This window comes from Oncorhynchus kisutch, linkage group LG28, assembly GCF_002021735.2.
Source record: "Oncorhynchus kisutch isolate 150728-3 linkage group LG28, Okis_V2, whole genome shotgun sequence".
Lineage (NCBI taxonomy): Eukaryota > Metazoa > Chordata > Actinopteri > Salmoniformes > Salmonidae > Oncorhynchus > Oncorhynchus kisutch.
This window is the reverse complement of record NC_034201.2, coordinates 8,881,726-8,897,396: the sequence shown is the minus strand read 5'-3', so window position 1 is coordinate 8,897,396 and position 15,671 is coordinate 8,881,726. Positions and strand designations below refer to the sequence as shown.

Below are 15,671 nucleotides of genomic sequence, written 5' to 3'. Positions count from 1 at the left end.
ATCGGTTAGAATCATTTATTCCAGTTCAACACAAAATTCACCGTAATTCATTCAATTTCTATATTTACATTCTTTAAGATTTAATCAACATTCAAAAACAGTATGTGCATGTCAGACACAGCAATCTTCCAGTTCAACACAAACCTCACACTCACTCAAGTAACTTGAACAACTGTTATTGATGCCCACTCCAAAAATACCTTTTTAGCAGATGTTGCAACAAGCCATATCTAATAGAACAGCATTTCTGTTTTCCCATCACCTTTATTACCATCACTGCAATCTCATTTCAAAGTAACTGTCCAGTGTTCCCAGATTTATATTAAATATGATCTAGAACTAATTACAATAGGAGTGAAATAGTTCCTTCCTTCCCCCCCCAAAAAAGAGGTAATTAGGTTTAAAAAATATTAATGTGTGTAAAGCGCTGATTGACCAGCTCATCCTAAGGATGACATCGTCCTCTATGAGTAAATAGCTAGCATTTTTTAAACGGCCTGTTTGAGTTCAGTTTGTGTTGGATTAAAAATTACAATTTATGCTTTGGCCACAAATATGAGTATAGGATGAGTCAACAACATTATTTGGGTAAAAGTTAAATAGAGTATGAACTTAGTGAGATTTTCACTGGACAGTTACTTTAATGTACAGTGGGTCAAAATATATTAATTTTACATACATCTCTAAAAGCAATGTAAATAATTGAATGTGTTCACACACACACACACACACACACACACACACACACGTTATATAGCCCATTAGTTCTTAGTAGTAGATGAATAGGAAATTTGCACCTGCCTATCCCAAAGAGGGGAAAGGGTATAAGGTTGTTATCATTTGCAGGGCAAAAACGCATCATCCTGTCCTCTTCTTTCATATCCGAGAGAGAAGGTGCCTCTCTGCCTCTACTGGTCCCACCATCTTAGATGGACTTAGATCGGCCCCATGTTCAACACTCACCAGGACATGGAGTTGGGTGCTGGTCAGTTTTTGCCCACTCGGATGTTGGGGTTTAGTAGGGGGTCTAAGTTGGGGTCGGAGTCAGCTGAAGCACGGCCCAGTTTAGCCATAATGATAATCAAGGTAAAGAATCCCAGAACTCCAACCAGAAGGAGCATGAAGACCCTCTGTTTCCAGGACAGGCCTGTCCTCTTTGAACCCGTCCGGTTTCTGAGAACACAAATTCATTTATATCTTCAGAGTTTAGAGAAATGGGACTCCACCTTTGGAGACAGTAACTGATAAATCAGATCTATAAAATGTAAGTTACAAGGAAACATTTTTAAAAATGTATTTAAAAAATTAACGACCAAATCTCTGTTTTTGATGTAAATGGAATGTTGTTATAGAAGAGTCCAGACATCTTTTTGGGGGATTTCACTTTGTTTTTGAGAAACCTACCCCAAACAGCAAATCAATTCCTGATCCTCGTTGTGTATAATGGGGGCCCAGGAAAAACCATGAACAAATGCTCTAAAAACACCCAAATACATCATTTCAGAAATGGCATACCTCTCACTATAGCAATGCAGGTCTTTAGATGCTGTACACATGAAATTGTGTCATTCCGAACTTAATCTGCAATGTTATATTCAATTTTGTTGCGACCCTCTCTACAGGTAACTGCCAAAAATAAAGAATCAAATAAACACTTAAGTAAATGAGGAATACAAAGTACAGTATATTGAAAACATAGGGTGACTCCACACAGGAAGTTCCAGACACTTCCAGAATCTATGCCACGGTGCACTGACGCTGTTCTGGCGGCTCCTAGTGGTCCAACACCCTATTAAAACCACTATGTTGGTGTTTCTTTTATTTTGGCAGCAACCTGTAGCAGCAACCTGTAGCAGCAACCTGTAGCAGCAACCTGTAGCAGCAACCTGTAGCAGCAACCTGTAGCAGCAACCTGTAGCAGCAACCTGTAGCAGCAACCTGTAGCAGCAACCTGTAGCAGCAACCTGTAGCAGCAACCTGTAGCAGCAACCTGTAGCAGCAACCTGTAGCAGCAACCTGTAGCAGCAACCTGTAGCAGCAACCTGTAGCAGCAACCTGTAGCAGCAACCTGTAGCAGCAACCTGTAGCAGCAACCTGTAGCAGCAGGCTACATGGAGAATGAAACAGCTCGAGTCGCACAAAAGGGAATAAAACGTTGCAGAGAAAGTTCGGAATGACAGTTTCATGTGTACAGCATCTAAAGACCTGCATCGCTATACTGAGAGCTTTGTTGTTTCTAAAAATATGTATTTGGGTGTTTTCGGAGCCTTTGGCCCCCATATTACACAACGAGGAAAATGATTGCTGTTTGGGGTGAGTATATCGAAAACAAGTGAAATCACAAAAAAGATGTCTTGGACCCTTCTACAACATTCCATATACATAAAATTTGATTTGGTTGTAAAAAATAAAACTAAAAAAAAAAAAATACAACTTCTCCTTTAAGTATGTTAAATAATGGTTCAATAAAAAGTACTGTTGTCCATATGTAATGTAGTTTGATCAGAAAGGTGTACTTGCTGTGCAATAACTACATGAATAGCACCTACGTTAATGAACTAGTAACATAATTAAATTACTGACTTGAGAATCTGTGCAAACCAGCTGAGTGCTGGTCGTCGCCGGTACTTGTCGTCGTCAAAGTCGATCTGTGTCACAGAGCTGTGTCCAGCGCTGTAACTAGAGCTGGGACCAGAGTCCCGTGTGTCATAGACTTTCCTTGGGGTTGATGCTGGAAGCAAAAATAAACATCAAATGAATAACCAAATATGAGGATACATTATACACATGCATCTACGTGAAGAATATCAGATGCGTTAGCAAAAATGACATGAACTAAGATTAGATTTGAGGCTACGGTTTGGACTAGCCTGTATGGCATGACAACACTGTGTGGTTAGTAAAATTTTGGATTAGTACAGTTCCTGCAAACCAGAGTAACATTCATAGTCCTTTACCTGTGTGTAGGGTGATTGTGTCACTGGAGGTTGCAGTGATCATGTTGACCCCAGAGTGTTGTTCTTGTGCTACCATCCCCCCGTTGTTGTCGAGATTTCCATGATCTTCCTGTACTGGAGGTGGAACTAGAGTAGGGGCCGGGCTGGGGGTGTAGGAGTGGGTGGGGTAAGCTTCAGTGGTCTCCAATCCTGGGGCTAGCACAGTGGGGGAGAAGGTAAATGTTACAGTAACCTTTCTGATTCGAACAAACAAATCGAACATTTAGCTTAGCATTATGTCATGATGCAGGGATTCAGCTGCAATACAGGCTCCCGTTATTACAGACCAACTAGGCAGTAACAACCAAGAGACAATGACTCACCATCAAATGTGGACCAGTCAGCATAATCAGTGACATCCTGTGTGCTGTCTTGAATAGCTTCTACAGGTTCATCAATCTTGCAGTGGAGAGAGTATGTTAGATTTGAATTGTCACAAAATACTTGCCATCTCGCTGAAAGAAACACTTGATTTATGGGTCCTAAAACATATTTTAATCCTTAAAAATATTTTACACTAATATCATACACAATTTAATGTCGGTACCCAGCATCTCAAACAGTATATCCCGGTCACCATCACTATTCAATTTCTCTAACCTCTTGTGTGACCCAGCCCAACCCTATTCCTCACCAGAGGTAGGCCTAGTCCAGCTCTTGCCCAGTTGACTAAGGAGAGCTGTTCCCTCAGCATGTCAGCTATTGGGCTGGCCAGGTTGGAGGGGGGAAACACTGGACCCTGGCAGCTGGGGCACTGGTATCCTGCAGGAGCAGTGTGTAGGGGCAACCGGGCTGCCAGGTCATGAAGACAGGCCCAGTGGAATACATCTTGGATAGAGAGAAAGGGCAATGATCCAGGTGGGTTTGTGCAAATTCCACAGAGCAGTAATATCAAGCAACAACAATAATAATATGGAGAGTTACTCTCAAAAAATAACACGACTATACCAAATTCAATAAGAGCACAAAGGATAACAAATCGAAGATGTTGACAATCTTACCATAGCAGACCAATCTGACAGTATCCTGGGAGATCAGTGGGTTATTACACAGTCGACAGTTAGGGCTGTAATCACTATCCTGAAGCCACTGGAGGTAGGACTGCACTATACACTGGTAATCAGAATGGAGAGAAAAATACTTCATAGTTTAGTGGCAAAGACAGCTACTATTAGTCCCTTTTAGAATCTGAGAGTGGAAGACTTACACTCTCGTCTCTAACATGTAAGCTCAACATTTCCAAATAGTCCCATTACAAGTCAGAATGTGTAACACACTTCTGGACTTACTTTACCTGTTGGCAATGATTTTGTCCTTATGTCAGAGGTAATCCACAATATATCCACAAAGAACTGTTACCAGTCCGACCTTCAGTATGACGGTTTGCACATGGTTCTGCCTGCTGGCAGCTTTCGCCCGTACCTCCAACACTAACGCAATGCGGTTTTCAAGGGATTGTTAAATAAATATTAACTGTTTGGTCATAATATCATCACCTCTTGAAGAGTATAATCAGAACTACAAATGTCAGATTATTACATGCAAAACAACTGTGCACATTTAGCGCTATCAGAGTTATACAGCAAGTAAACTGCATGCTTTTCAGTAAACAATTTGATCATGTAATTTCAAATATGTGAGGGTAGCCTCAAGATATATATATCTCTCTCAATATTGGCCACCATGAATTGGAAATTTGAGTGATATAAAATAAAAGTGAACTGTTCCTGACAAGTATGAGTGTTTTTTTTTTAGGTTAATTTCCCATCATTTGAGGGCTCTGCCTAATCAAGTAGCAGAAGGGGCATTTCCCGATGTACAGTTAACTGATAATGTTTACTTTGCAAGCTACCAGTATAAACTTTGTACAGTTGGCTAAACATTGCTAGTGGTAAGTAGACCTAGCTAATGTACTTTTTACTGCTGACAGACATGATAGGCTACATTGATTGATGGATCACGTCAAATTAACTAGCTAGCTAATAACATATCACGTCAATATAAACTAACTTTCAGGGGATAAATTAGATGGCTAACTTATATCCAAATATTGTTTGATTTTCTTGCCATCTATAGTGGTGATGACAGAAGTCCGACTGACAACTTTACCAGGACGAGGACTTGCTGATGTCAAGCCCTTTCCAAAAGGACAATCTCTGATGAAGCGAGCTAAATGACACGTTTGTTTAGCTAGCCCAAGATATACTATTAAGAAGCCGATCGTTTCTCCTTAAGGTCCATGGATAGTATATGTTATTTCCAGAGGTGGACTGGCTCAGGCAGCCACAAACTCAATCAACAAGTGAATCGATTCTCAATTGCGATAAGGTTCTAATAACATAAAGCATTTTACTTTCATGTCACATCAAAATAATTTCACAAATGCTAAATATATACTTACTGTACAGTGTTTTAACAGGCTTTATCAGAGTTGCAGCCAACAATAATTTTCAGTGACAAAACGTTTCTGGTGGCATTCCTCCGTTACACACAGGTGTTCGGAGCATGCTAGGTAGCACATGTGGTCCCTCCAACTTCCGTAAACATGCGCTGTAATAACGTGGCGATAAGGCCATGTGGGAACACTAACCCTATAAAAAAGGTATTTTTGATATATATTTTTAAATTACATTATTTCTCGCTGATATGATAGATAAGTTCCTTATGCTTCCAAAACTGTACCGCAAGCGATACATTGTAATGTTCAGAACGAGTGTTGAGGATCTTAACAACATTCCCCGGTACAGAAGACACCTTCGTCCAATGTGTAATGTAATGGAACCGCGAGTCACGATCAAGGGCTAGCTAGCTACATGCCAATCGGATTGGCTACCCTCACACATCTGAAATTACATGATAATTGATGTTTACTGATCATGAAACGAATGCAGTTACTTGCTGCATTACTCTGATGATAGTTACACGTGGAATAACCGGAAATGTGTAGTTCTGATTATGCTCTTCAAGAGTTGATATGAAAAACAAATAGTTATTTAACAATTCCTTGAAAACGGGACGTAGTTCTCAATGGTTTTAGCAGAGTTGGAATTCTCCTTTCCCCCCAGCAGCCAAATCGAACGCGCTGCACCATATTGTGACGTTTTATTGTTATTAACGACCTATATTTAATTTCACATTACATTAATATTCAGAGCAGTCCATCCACTGACCTTGTTGTGGTTGGAGACCAGGCAATGCTCACAAACATTCACCCGATGTTCAAAGCAGAACAGGTTGGTCACCTTCCTCTTAGGACACTTGCACAGACCCATGGTCTGTCTGTAGTACTGTACACACAGATTCAGACACAAGTGACCACCAAAACAAGCTTCAGCAACAACATCATAGTTATGGGTATTATCTAAGCAATGTTCTGATATCCCAGTCAAATCTACTCATGGATCAAATGAAGTTTGATGATTACATATGGGTGTGTAAGACACTGCTTTCGTGTATTGATAGATAATTGCTAGTTCCCTAGCATCAGATTTGTTTCGGGTGGCCTTAATTATAAATGATCTCAACCTTACCTGTTACACAAGCTTTCTCCTCGATGCTTTTTCGTATGAAGGAAGGGTTGTAAAAATACTGATGTTCCGCTCTACATACTTGGTCAGCTAAATCTAGAAAATGTGAACGTTTTCAGACGCTGACATTTTGCCACGTCTCTTCCGGTAGTCGCAGAAAAATGATGTCACGTGAGCACGGCACAGCTGGTCCAAGATTAGTTTGTGCAGTTTTTAATTGAGGTTGTCAGGTTAAAATTGGTTTGGCGAGAGCAGATCAACGATCAGATTTTATCGTATTTTTTTTCATTTTAAGTGGGTGGAAAACAAACCCCTCTTCACATTGTTCAAGATAGAATTTAAGTATTATTTTGAAATTATCAATAAGTGTGAAAACAAAAAAGCAATAACGTTACGTACCATAAAAGGTTTTGACAAATTGAAAATGTATCTCGATATGTAATACTCCTGTCTGTTAGGTGATGTACTCTTTGTTTGTATATTTCTATTTTTGTATTTGTTTTGTTCATAATAATACTATTGGCGCGTTCTAGCACGTAGCTGCATATTTTCGCCTACTCTATGACGTGCACGTGTGTATTAACTCATTTCGCCCTTGCACTCCTAAACAACGCAATTTTTTAAAACTTTGCAAAGGGTCAAATCTACAAAACTTAGTCCACTCTGTTCGTAACAGGTTTTAGTTTTGGGAAAATACAATTATTGTTTTGAGAATAGAAAACGGTATTATTAGCATCATTAGAAAACTTGCATAATATCGTCCAAATCCATCTCGCTCCATCCTTTCCCACTGGGCTTCTTGTCATCACCATATTCGGTAGTGAGTAGAAACGCCCACCAGATGCTTCAAACGTATACATCCGGTGAAATCTCTGGCAAATGTTTCTATCTGTGTTTATCGTAGGTTGTCTTCATTAAATTTGTATTTGGCGGTTGCAACAAAATGAAAGGTGTATACTGGAGTGTTAATCTATTTATTTGATCTAGCCCTGTGTTTCCGCCTACTATTCTGGAGTTTATCATAGTTTAGCTGGAATCGCACATTTATCGTTAATGTAGTACCTGTGCAGTACTGAAGTAAATGGTTGTAGAGAACGACGTAAACAACGGACAGGAAGTGGCAATCTAGCACTTCGGTACTTCCAGGCGGGCAATTTTGAAACGAGTAGGACTTCAGCTAGGGAGATCAAGCAAAGTTAACTACTACAGTAGTTATCTAGCTAGCAAGTTATCCACTCGCAATATTGCATTACATCGGTTTTGCATTAGTTATTAGGGGTCTAGTTAGCTTTTTATATTTATTTGTTAACTATACAATTGTCTTCTCATTTCGTAAGCTAGCTTGTTAGCTACTGATTTTATATTGGTAAATCAAGCTGGATAGGCGGCAAGGATGACCAACGAGACACCACAACCCGTTTTGGCTGGTCAGTATTTGTGTTATTTTGTTCTTTATTTCACACCCGCTATATCCGAAAATGTGCCTCGGGATTCTTCAAAGTATCCACCCTTTGCCTTGACAGCTTTGCACACTTTTGGCATCCTTTTACCTGGAATGCATTTCAATTAACAGGTGTGCCTTGTTAAAAGTGAATTTGTGGAATGTATTTCCTTAATTCGTATGATTTAATCAGTTGTGTTGTGACAAGGTAGGGGTGGTATACAGAAGATAGCCCTATTTGTATAGATTTTTTTTTTTTACCTTTATTTAACTAGGCAAGTCAGTTAAGAACAAATTCTTATTTTCAATGACGGCCTAGGAACAGTGGGTTAACTGCCTTGTTCAGGGGCAGAACAACAGATTTTTACCTTGTCAGCTCAGGGATTCAATCTAGCAACCTTTCGGTTACTAGTCCAACGCTCTAACCACTAGGCTACCGTTCAAATAAGCAAAGACAATTGACAGTCCATCATTACATTAAGTCATGAAGGCCAGTCAATGTGGAAAATGTCAAGAACTTTAAAGGTTTCTTCAAGTGCAGTTGCAGAAACCATCAAGCGCTATGATGAAACTGGCTCTCATCAGTACCTCCACTGGAAAGGAAGACCCAGAGTTACCTCTGCTGCAGAGGATAAGTTCATTAGAGTTATTGCAGCCCGAATAGATGCTTCAGAGTTCAAGTAACAGACACATCTCAACATCAACTGTAAAGCAGAGGCTGCGTGAATCAGGCCTTTATGGTTGAAGAGACTTGCTTGGGCCAAGAAACACGAGCAATGGACATTAGACCGGTGGAAATCTGTCCTTTTGGTCTGATGAGTCCAAATTTGCGATTTTTGGTTCCAACTGCCGTGTCTTTGGAAGACGTAGAGTAGGTGAATGGATGATCTACGTATGTGTGGTTCCCACCGTGAAGCATGGAGGAGGTGGTGTGGGGGTGCTTTGCTGGTGACACTGTCTGTGATTTTATTTAGAATTCAAGGCACACTTAACCAACATGGTTACCACAGCATTCAGCAGCGATACGCCATCCCATCTGGTTTGGGCTTAGTGGGACTGTCATTTGTTTTTCAACAGGACAATGACCCAAAACAAACCTCCAGGCTGTGTAAGGGCTATTTGACCAAGAAGTAGAGTGATGGAGTGCTGCATCAGATGACCTGGCCTCCACAATCACCTGACCTCAACCCAATTGAGATGGTTTGGGATGAGTTGGACCGCAGAGTGAAGGAACAGCAGCCAACAAGTGCTCAACATATGTGGGAACTCCTTCAGGACTGTTGGAAAAGCATTCCAGGTGAAGCTGGTTGAGAGAATGCCAAGTGTGCAAAGCTGTCAAGGCAAATGGTGGCTACTTTGAAGAATCTCAAATGTATTTTATGTTATTTTTAACACTTGTTTGGTTACTACATGATTCCATGTGTGTTATTTAATAGTTTTGATGTCTTCACTATTATGCTACAATGTGAAAATAAAGAAAAACCCTTGAATTAGTAGGTGTGTCCAAACTTTGACTGGTACTGTGTGTGTGTGTGTGTGTGTGTATATATATACTGCTCAAAAAAATAAAGGGAACACTTAAACAACACAATGTAACTCCAAGTCAATCACACTTCTGTGAAATCAAACTGTCCACTTAGGAAGCAACACTGATTGACAATACATTTCACATGCTGTTGTGCAAATGGAATAGACAACAGGTGGAAATTATAGGCAATTAGCAAGAATACCCCCAATAAAGGAGTGGTTCTGCAGGTGGTGACCACAGACCACTTCTCAGTTCCTATGGCTGATGTTTTGGTCACTTTTGAATGCGGCGGTGCTTTCACTCTAGTGGTAGCATGAGATGGAGTCTACAACCCACGCAAGTGGCTCAGGTAGTGCAGCTCATCCAGGATGGCACATCAATGCGAGCTGTGGCAAGAAGGTTTTTAGTGTCTGTCAGCGTAGTGTCCAGAACATGGAGGCGCTACCAGGAGACAGGCCAGTACATCAGGAGACGTGGAGGAGGCCGTAGGAGGGCAACAACCCAGTAGCAGGACCGCTACCTCTGCCTTTGTGCAAGGAGGAGCAGGAGGAGCACTGCCAGAGCCCTGCAAAATGACCTCCAGCAGGCCACAAATGTGCATGTGTCTGCTTCAACGGTCAGAAAAAGACTCCATGAGGGTGGTATGAGGGCCCGACGTCCACAGGTGGGGGTTGTGCTTACAGCCCAACACCGTGCAGGACGTTTGGCATTTGCCAGAGAACACCAAGATTGGCAAATTCGCCACTGGCGCCCTGTGCTCTTCACAGATGAAAGCAGGTTCACACTGAGCACATGTTACAGAGTCTGGAGATGCCGTGGAGAACGTTCTGCTGCCTGCAACATCCTCCAGCATGACCGGTTTGGCGATGGGTCAGTCATGGTGTGGGGTGGCATTTCTTTGGGGGGCCGCACAGCTCTCCATGTGCTCGCCAGAGGTAGCCTGACTGCCATTAGGTACCGAGATGAGATCCTCAGACCCCTTGTGAGACCATATGCTGGTGCGGTTGGCCCTGGGTTCCTCCTAATGCAAGACAATGCTGGACCTCATGTGGCTGGAGTGTGTCAGCAGTTCCTGCAAGAGGAAGGCATTGATGCTATGGACTGGCCCGCCCGTTCCCCAGACCTGAATCCAATTGAGCACATCTGGGACATCATGCCACGTTGCACCACAGACTGTCCAGGAGTTGGCAGATGCTTTAGTCCAGATCTGGGAGGAGATCCCTCAGGAGACCATCCGCCACCTCATCAGGAGCATGCCCAGGCGTTGTAGGGAGGTCATACAGGCGCGTGGAGGCCACACACACTACTGAGTCTCATTTTGACTTGTTTTAAAGACATTACATCAAAGTTGGATCAGCCTGTAGTGTGGTTTTCCACTTTAATTTTGAGTGTGACTCCAAATCCAGACCTCCATGGGTTGATTAAATTTGATTTCCATTGATCATTTTTGTGTGGTTTTGTTGTCAGCACATTCAACTATGTAAAGAAAAAAGTATTTAATAAAAATATTTCATTAATTCAGATCTAGGATGTGTTATTTTAGTGTTCCCCTTATTTTTTTGAGCAGTGTGTATATATATATATATGTGTGTGTGTGTATATACTGTCCTTTTTTTGCCATGAATGTGTTATTCAATGCGTTTCTATGGGCTTTAGTAGTAAGGCCAAAGTCCAATATTTTATCAAATCATTTTTTGTTACCTTAACACCTTCGACTCTAAATAAGTAATTTAGAGAAGTTCTTCTGAAGTGCTTGCCGTAGCTAGCAAATGTGTGGTTCACTGAATCAAACTTACATTTTTGATTTAAATGATGGTGAGGTGAGTGTCAAATGTTATCTATTTTGTAGACTTAGTTAGAAAGCTAGCTATATGCCCCAATCTCAAATCAATGCAAGATCATCTATCTATTTCCATCATTTTGATGTTTATCTTGAGAAGGGTACAACTGAAGCCTGCAATTCAGGGCGTCCCTGCATCTGGGCATTACTGCATCTGCAGGAACCTTGGACTGAACAGCCCTCTGCAACGGTCCTCCCCCAGGTGGTAAGGGTAGGCAGGGGGAACGCCCTGAATTGCAGGCTACAGTTACAAACTGTTGCCTATCTTCCCCATGTCTTTACATATTAAAGCATACAGCTGGATCTTCACAACAGATGGCTTTGGACATGGACTCATCTTGACAGTAGACTAAAAACAACTGTCACTTCAACCTTAGCAGTCAAGGGTCTTTACCAGTCAAGTCATGTTGCTATTGGCTACAAAGATCACACACCATTGTAAGCTGCCGGTTAGGTAAAATTGTTTATGGTTGGGCCATTCTTTGTCTTATCATACCAGATTCTACCTGCCAGCCACGAAGGAGGTCAATGCGGTTGACCTCTCCAAATGATAATGTCCCCAACTCTGTGAGTAGTACCTTTGTCAGCAGCTAGAACTAAACACCACCAGTCTTTCAGAACTAGTAACATTTAAATTTACCTATTGACATAGTCAAACTGCAACCCTCAAACATCTTCAGTCATTTCAGTATTTTGTCAAATTATGTTACTGTAATCCACAGGCTCCTACAGATGCCGTAAAACGCCGCATCACTGTGAGGAAGATTGCACCCAGGAAAACACAAGTCAATGTGAGTTGAAAGAACACAGCAAATCGGTTTCCATAATAAGCTGCATAGTTTAAATGTTTGGTCCTTCTGCTATTTCATATTAGCCCAGTCATATGTGCACAATTGATTTTGTTTCAGGTCCCCTCTGAGGACCAGACAGAAAATGAACAAAGATTGATTGAAGGCAGTCCTAAGAAGTCCCAAATCTGTACCCCAGGACCTGCCCAGGTCCCTACACCCAAAGCCACCATGCTCTCCCCGATCTTGGCCCCCTCACCACCCTGTCCACAGGCTGCAGCAAACCCAGAAGACTCAGCATGGTCACAAAAGGTGCGGAGGTCTTATACCCGCCTAAGCCTAGGGGACCCTTCATTTGAAAGTCACCAGGCCATGTACTCCCCATCTCCTCAGCGTCGGGAGACCCTGTTTGGATTTGAGAAGCTTCAGACACCTCAGGTTCTCCGCAAGGTTGAGAAGTTCAGGGTGGGCCCTGAAGCCTCCAGGTCTCTCTGTGGAGTCAGCTCCTTCACCCTGCTGGAAGGGGACAACAGTGCTGCTCCCGACTCAGAGCCAGATTTCAATATCCCTGGTGTCGCTGTGGTAAAGGAGAAGAGGAGGAGGAAGAAGGTTCCTCAAATAAAAGTAAGTGAGGGCATACGTCACTGTTGACAACTAAACTATAGTAGACTACAGTGTACTTTACCACTTAACAAGATGTGAAAACCAACGCTTACCACTATTTACAAGATGGAGATGTGGAAGAAGTTATAGCATTTGTCCCTTTGTTGATCTACTTTTCAATTTCCTTCCTAACCAGCTGGCAGAGCTGGATGACCTTGCGGCAAAGATGAATGCGGAGTTTGAAGAGGCAGAAGGATTTGAATTGTTGGTGGAATAAACTCATGGGTCATCTACAAAGACTTTGACATGTGACTTGAAAGACTGGTTGCCAATACTGGAGAACGTTAATGTTTTTAATTTCATTATTGAATTACAAAGACAGTGAAGAAGAGTTAAATGTTTTATTTGAATGAATATGCCACCTATGGGAAACCAACAGGATTCATTTACAAGACAAATGTTGATTTACTTTTTTATTTTTTAAATACAAACAAACAAAATCAGTTGGAAATGTCAGATTGGTATCATCAACAATGTATCTCAAGAAAGAATTCTAGCTTCAAGGATGTTCCTGTCACTTTGATATGTTAATAGTTATTTGTTTTTTGAAATGACAACTTCATTAGGTCACTGGGACATCATATTGTGTTGATGAGCACCCTTTTATATTTTAAATTATTTGCTCAATCATTTTTGGATTACAGGTGTGTTTTAACCTATAAGAATTATTTACAAAGCACCTATCACATTTTGTTCCCTGGAGGTTGCGCTCACCCTCTCATTGTGGCTTCTTCCATCACTGTTATTTTCTTTTGTATTAGTGTAAATGTAATTAGTTTCTTTATTCCACTCATAGATGATAGTTTAGATGTTAGTGATTTAAGACTTTTATTATCTGATCACCACTCCATATCAATTGGAAACGCGTTCTTATTGGCTGACCATGTCCGTTACTGACTCAAGTCTATCATATGGTTGATCTCTTTGCTTTGTTTCGTTTTTCTGTAAGAAGTAATGTTGCTTTTTATAATTGTTCCGTTATCATGAATATAATAAATAGTTTGTTATTCTGTGTAACTCTTCCAGTTCAAATAATTACTGTATGAAACAAAGTTAATTTTTTCCTTTGATCTATGCATTTGTGATAACAACTGTGCTACATAATACGCTCATTATAGTCATTCATTTTTATCTTTTAAAGATACTTTTTGAAGTAACATTTTACCAGGCCAGTGATTTAAAAAAAATAATCAATTTTGTTTATATTGAGTATCAATGTTCTAGGTCTCCTAAATAACATTGTCCTTTAGAATTGAAGGAGAAAACTGTTGATTTGTGAGTTATATAACCTGTGGGCTGGGTTTCAGCCCCACACTGCTTTGACCTTCCATTCTCTTTGCTGGAGGGTCACATCAGTGCAGTGCTGCCATTGATTGTGAGTGGAGGGCTGTGCTGTATCACACAATTGATAATCAATTCAGGGAAAGGGGCTGCGGGCGATGGACAACTACAGACGCTAGTATTGTATGGCTATAACCTCAGAGATAGACAGTCCGGAGACAAATTATTGTCTATATTACTGGTGTCAAACATCCCAGAAGCAGTTTTTATGTGTACCTCTGTACTTAACTGTCAGGGTGTGGTGATAAGGGATTAAGATATGATCATTCATTGCAAATAATCGTGTTTCTTGGTATGTGGTTGCTTGTGTCATGCCATTGGAATTAAATGGAATTCTCAATGCCGTTCCTTTTAGTTATCATGGGCTATTGCAAGTCAAATCCAATTTTATTGGTCCATATCATGGTGGATATTGCAGTGACACAGTAGGTGCAGGTAGGTCAGTAGCAAGCTGGGCATTAACCAGGCAATCTCCTAAACACTGAAGTCCACACAGTTTCATTGTATTCATAGATAACTTAAAGGGCAACATTATTTGATCAAATTCAGAGATATTTTTAGTTTCAGTTTAAGCTTAACATAAACAATGAGTTCTTAAATATAATAATTGAGTTTGTGAATAAACTACAACCCCCAAGAATGTTGCACAAATGACACAAGTGTTTTAAAATGTAACATTGCCCATACCATGTCACTAGCTGACCAATGCTTTACTTTATTATGCATCACAGAAATAGGAAAAGTTTCCATGTTTTGTCTATTATTAAGTAGCTTCCACATGTGTTCTGAAATAGCTTGGGGCTAGTGGGTGGGTGCAGGGAATTTATTGATGTTTCTGTGTGGTGTGTTTCATGCACGCTCCAGCGCAATTGGAAAATGGTTTCATCAGATGGAGAGTGCCAGCAGAATCCTAGTACAAAACATCAATGAGCATCTCAGCCTGTGTCATTCTTGTGGGTTCTCTGACAGAGTATGTGCTGGCACCCACTGCTTATGTGGTTTAGGATAATATCTGAATTCATTAATAAGATCAAGTTCATTAATCCTGATAAGGATTCTTGAATTAATGGCACATCGAAATATTTTCAAACCATTTTTTTAGGTAAGTCTGACGGATTTGAGATTGATTGTATTTGCTGATATGTTTTTGTATTTGTGTTGACCTCTATTTCAATAATAACTCAACATGTTATTAGTTTTGTAATAAAAAATAGTTGTACTTGATACAAGATCATGTGTTAAATGGCCTGTTTGAAGTCAGCATAACTATTGTGCACTTATGAATGTGCTCAGTTTGAATTAGCTCACATGTAGTAATGTCCTAACTTTTGCTATGATTATATGGCATTTTTCCAAACAGTTGATTTCTGGTCCAGAAAATATTTTTGAATCATCAGAAATAATCAAGGAAATACACCCATTACACAGGGAGAGGAATAGTTCAAAGACTGTTGCAGACTGCACAGCAAGAAAAGGAACAGATTGTTCCTGCACCAAGGACTACCACACGGAAGCACTGGAGGGAGAAGCAGCAGGTGATGGAGAAG

General features: G+C 40.7%; 2 protein-coding genes across 2 annotated transcripts; one reads left to right on the top strand and one right to left on the bottom strand.

The window, feature by feature from the left end:
* Positions 1 to 6,753, bottom strand: LOC109872890 (zinc finger protein-like 1). Its single transcript, XM_020464306.2, has 8 exons — positions 6,527 to 6,753; positions 6,167 to 6,283; positions 3,998 to 4,109; positions 3,631 to 3,824; positions 3,320 to 3,395; positions 2,958 to 3,152; positions 2,584 to 2,731; positions 1 to 1,173 (listed from the first exon to the last, which is right to left on the bottom strand). Exons 2-8 carry the CDS (start codon positions 6,266 to 6,268, stop codon positions 987 to 989), a joined length of 1,014 nt encoding a protein of 337 aa, XP_020319895.1. The 5' UTR covers positions 6,269 to 6,283; positions 6,527 to 6,753; the 3' UTR covers positions 1 to 986.
* Positions 6,754 to 7,377: 624 nt separating this feature from the next.
* On the top strand, positions 7,378 to 14,468 carry LOC109873272 (sororin). Its single transcript, XM_020464911.2, has 5 exons — positions 7,378 to 7,950; positions 11,832 to 11,899; positions 12,055 to 12,123; positions 12,241 to 12,744; positions 12,920 to 14,468. The coding sequence occupies exons 1-5, from the start codon at positions 7,917 to 7,919 to the stop codon at positions 12,998 to 13,000; spliced, it is 756 nt and encodes a 251-aa protein (XP_020320500.1). The 5' UTR covers positions 7,378 to 7,916; the 3' UTR covers positions 13,001 to 14,468.
* Positions 14,469 to 15,671: the final 1,203 nt, after the last annotated feature.

What these genes read in the sequence shown, in the direction of transcription:
- LOC109873272 (XM_020464911.2), top strand. Translation starts at nt 7,917, where the DNA reads ATGACCAACGAGACACCACAACCCGTTTTGGCTG. An exon ending in ATGATAATGTCCCCAACTCT is followed by an intron (nt 11,900 to 12,054) that starts GTGAGTAGTACC and finishes TGTAATCCACAG; the next exon opens with GCTCCTACAGATGCCGTAAA. An exon ending in CCAGGAAAACACAAGTCAAT is followed by an intron (nt 12,124 to 12,240) that starts GTGAGTTGAAAG and finishes ATTTTGTTTCAG; the next exon opens with GTCCCCTCTGAGGACCAGAC.
- LOC109872890 (XM_020464306.2), bottom strand. Translation starts at nt 6,268, where the DNA reads ATGGGTCTGTGCAAGTGTCCTAAGAGGAAGGTGACCAACCTGTTCTGC. An exon ending in TGTCAGATTGGTCTGCTATG is followed by an intron (nt 3,825 to 3,997) that starts GTAAGATTGTCA and finishes TCTCTATCCAAG; the next exon opens with ATGTATTCCACTGGGCCTGT. An exon ending in TGACTGGTCCACATTTGATG is followed by an intron (nt 3,153 to 3,319) that starts GTGAGTCATTGT and finishes CCACTGTGCTAG; the next exon opens with CCCCAGGATTGGAGACCACT.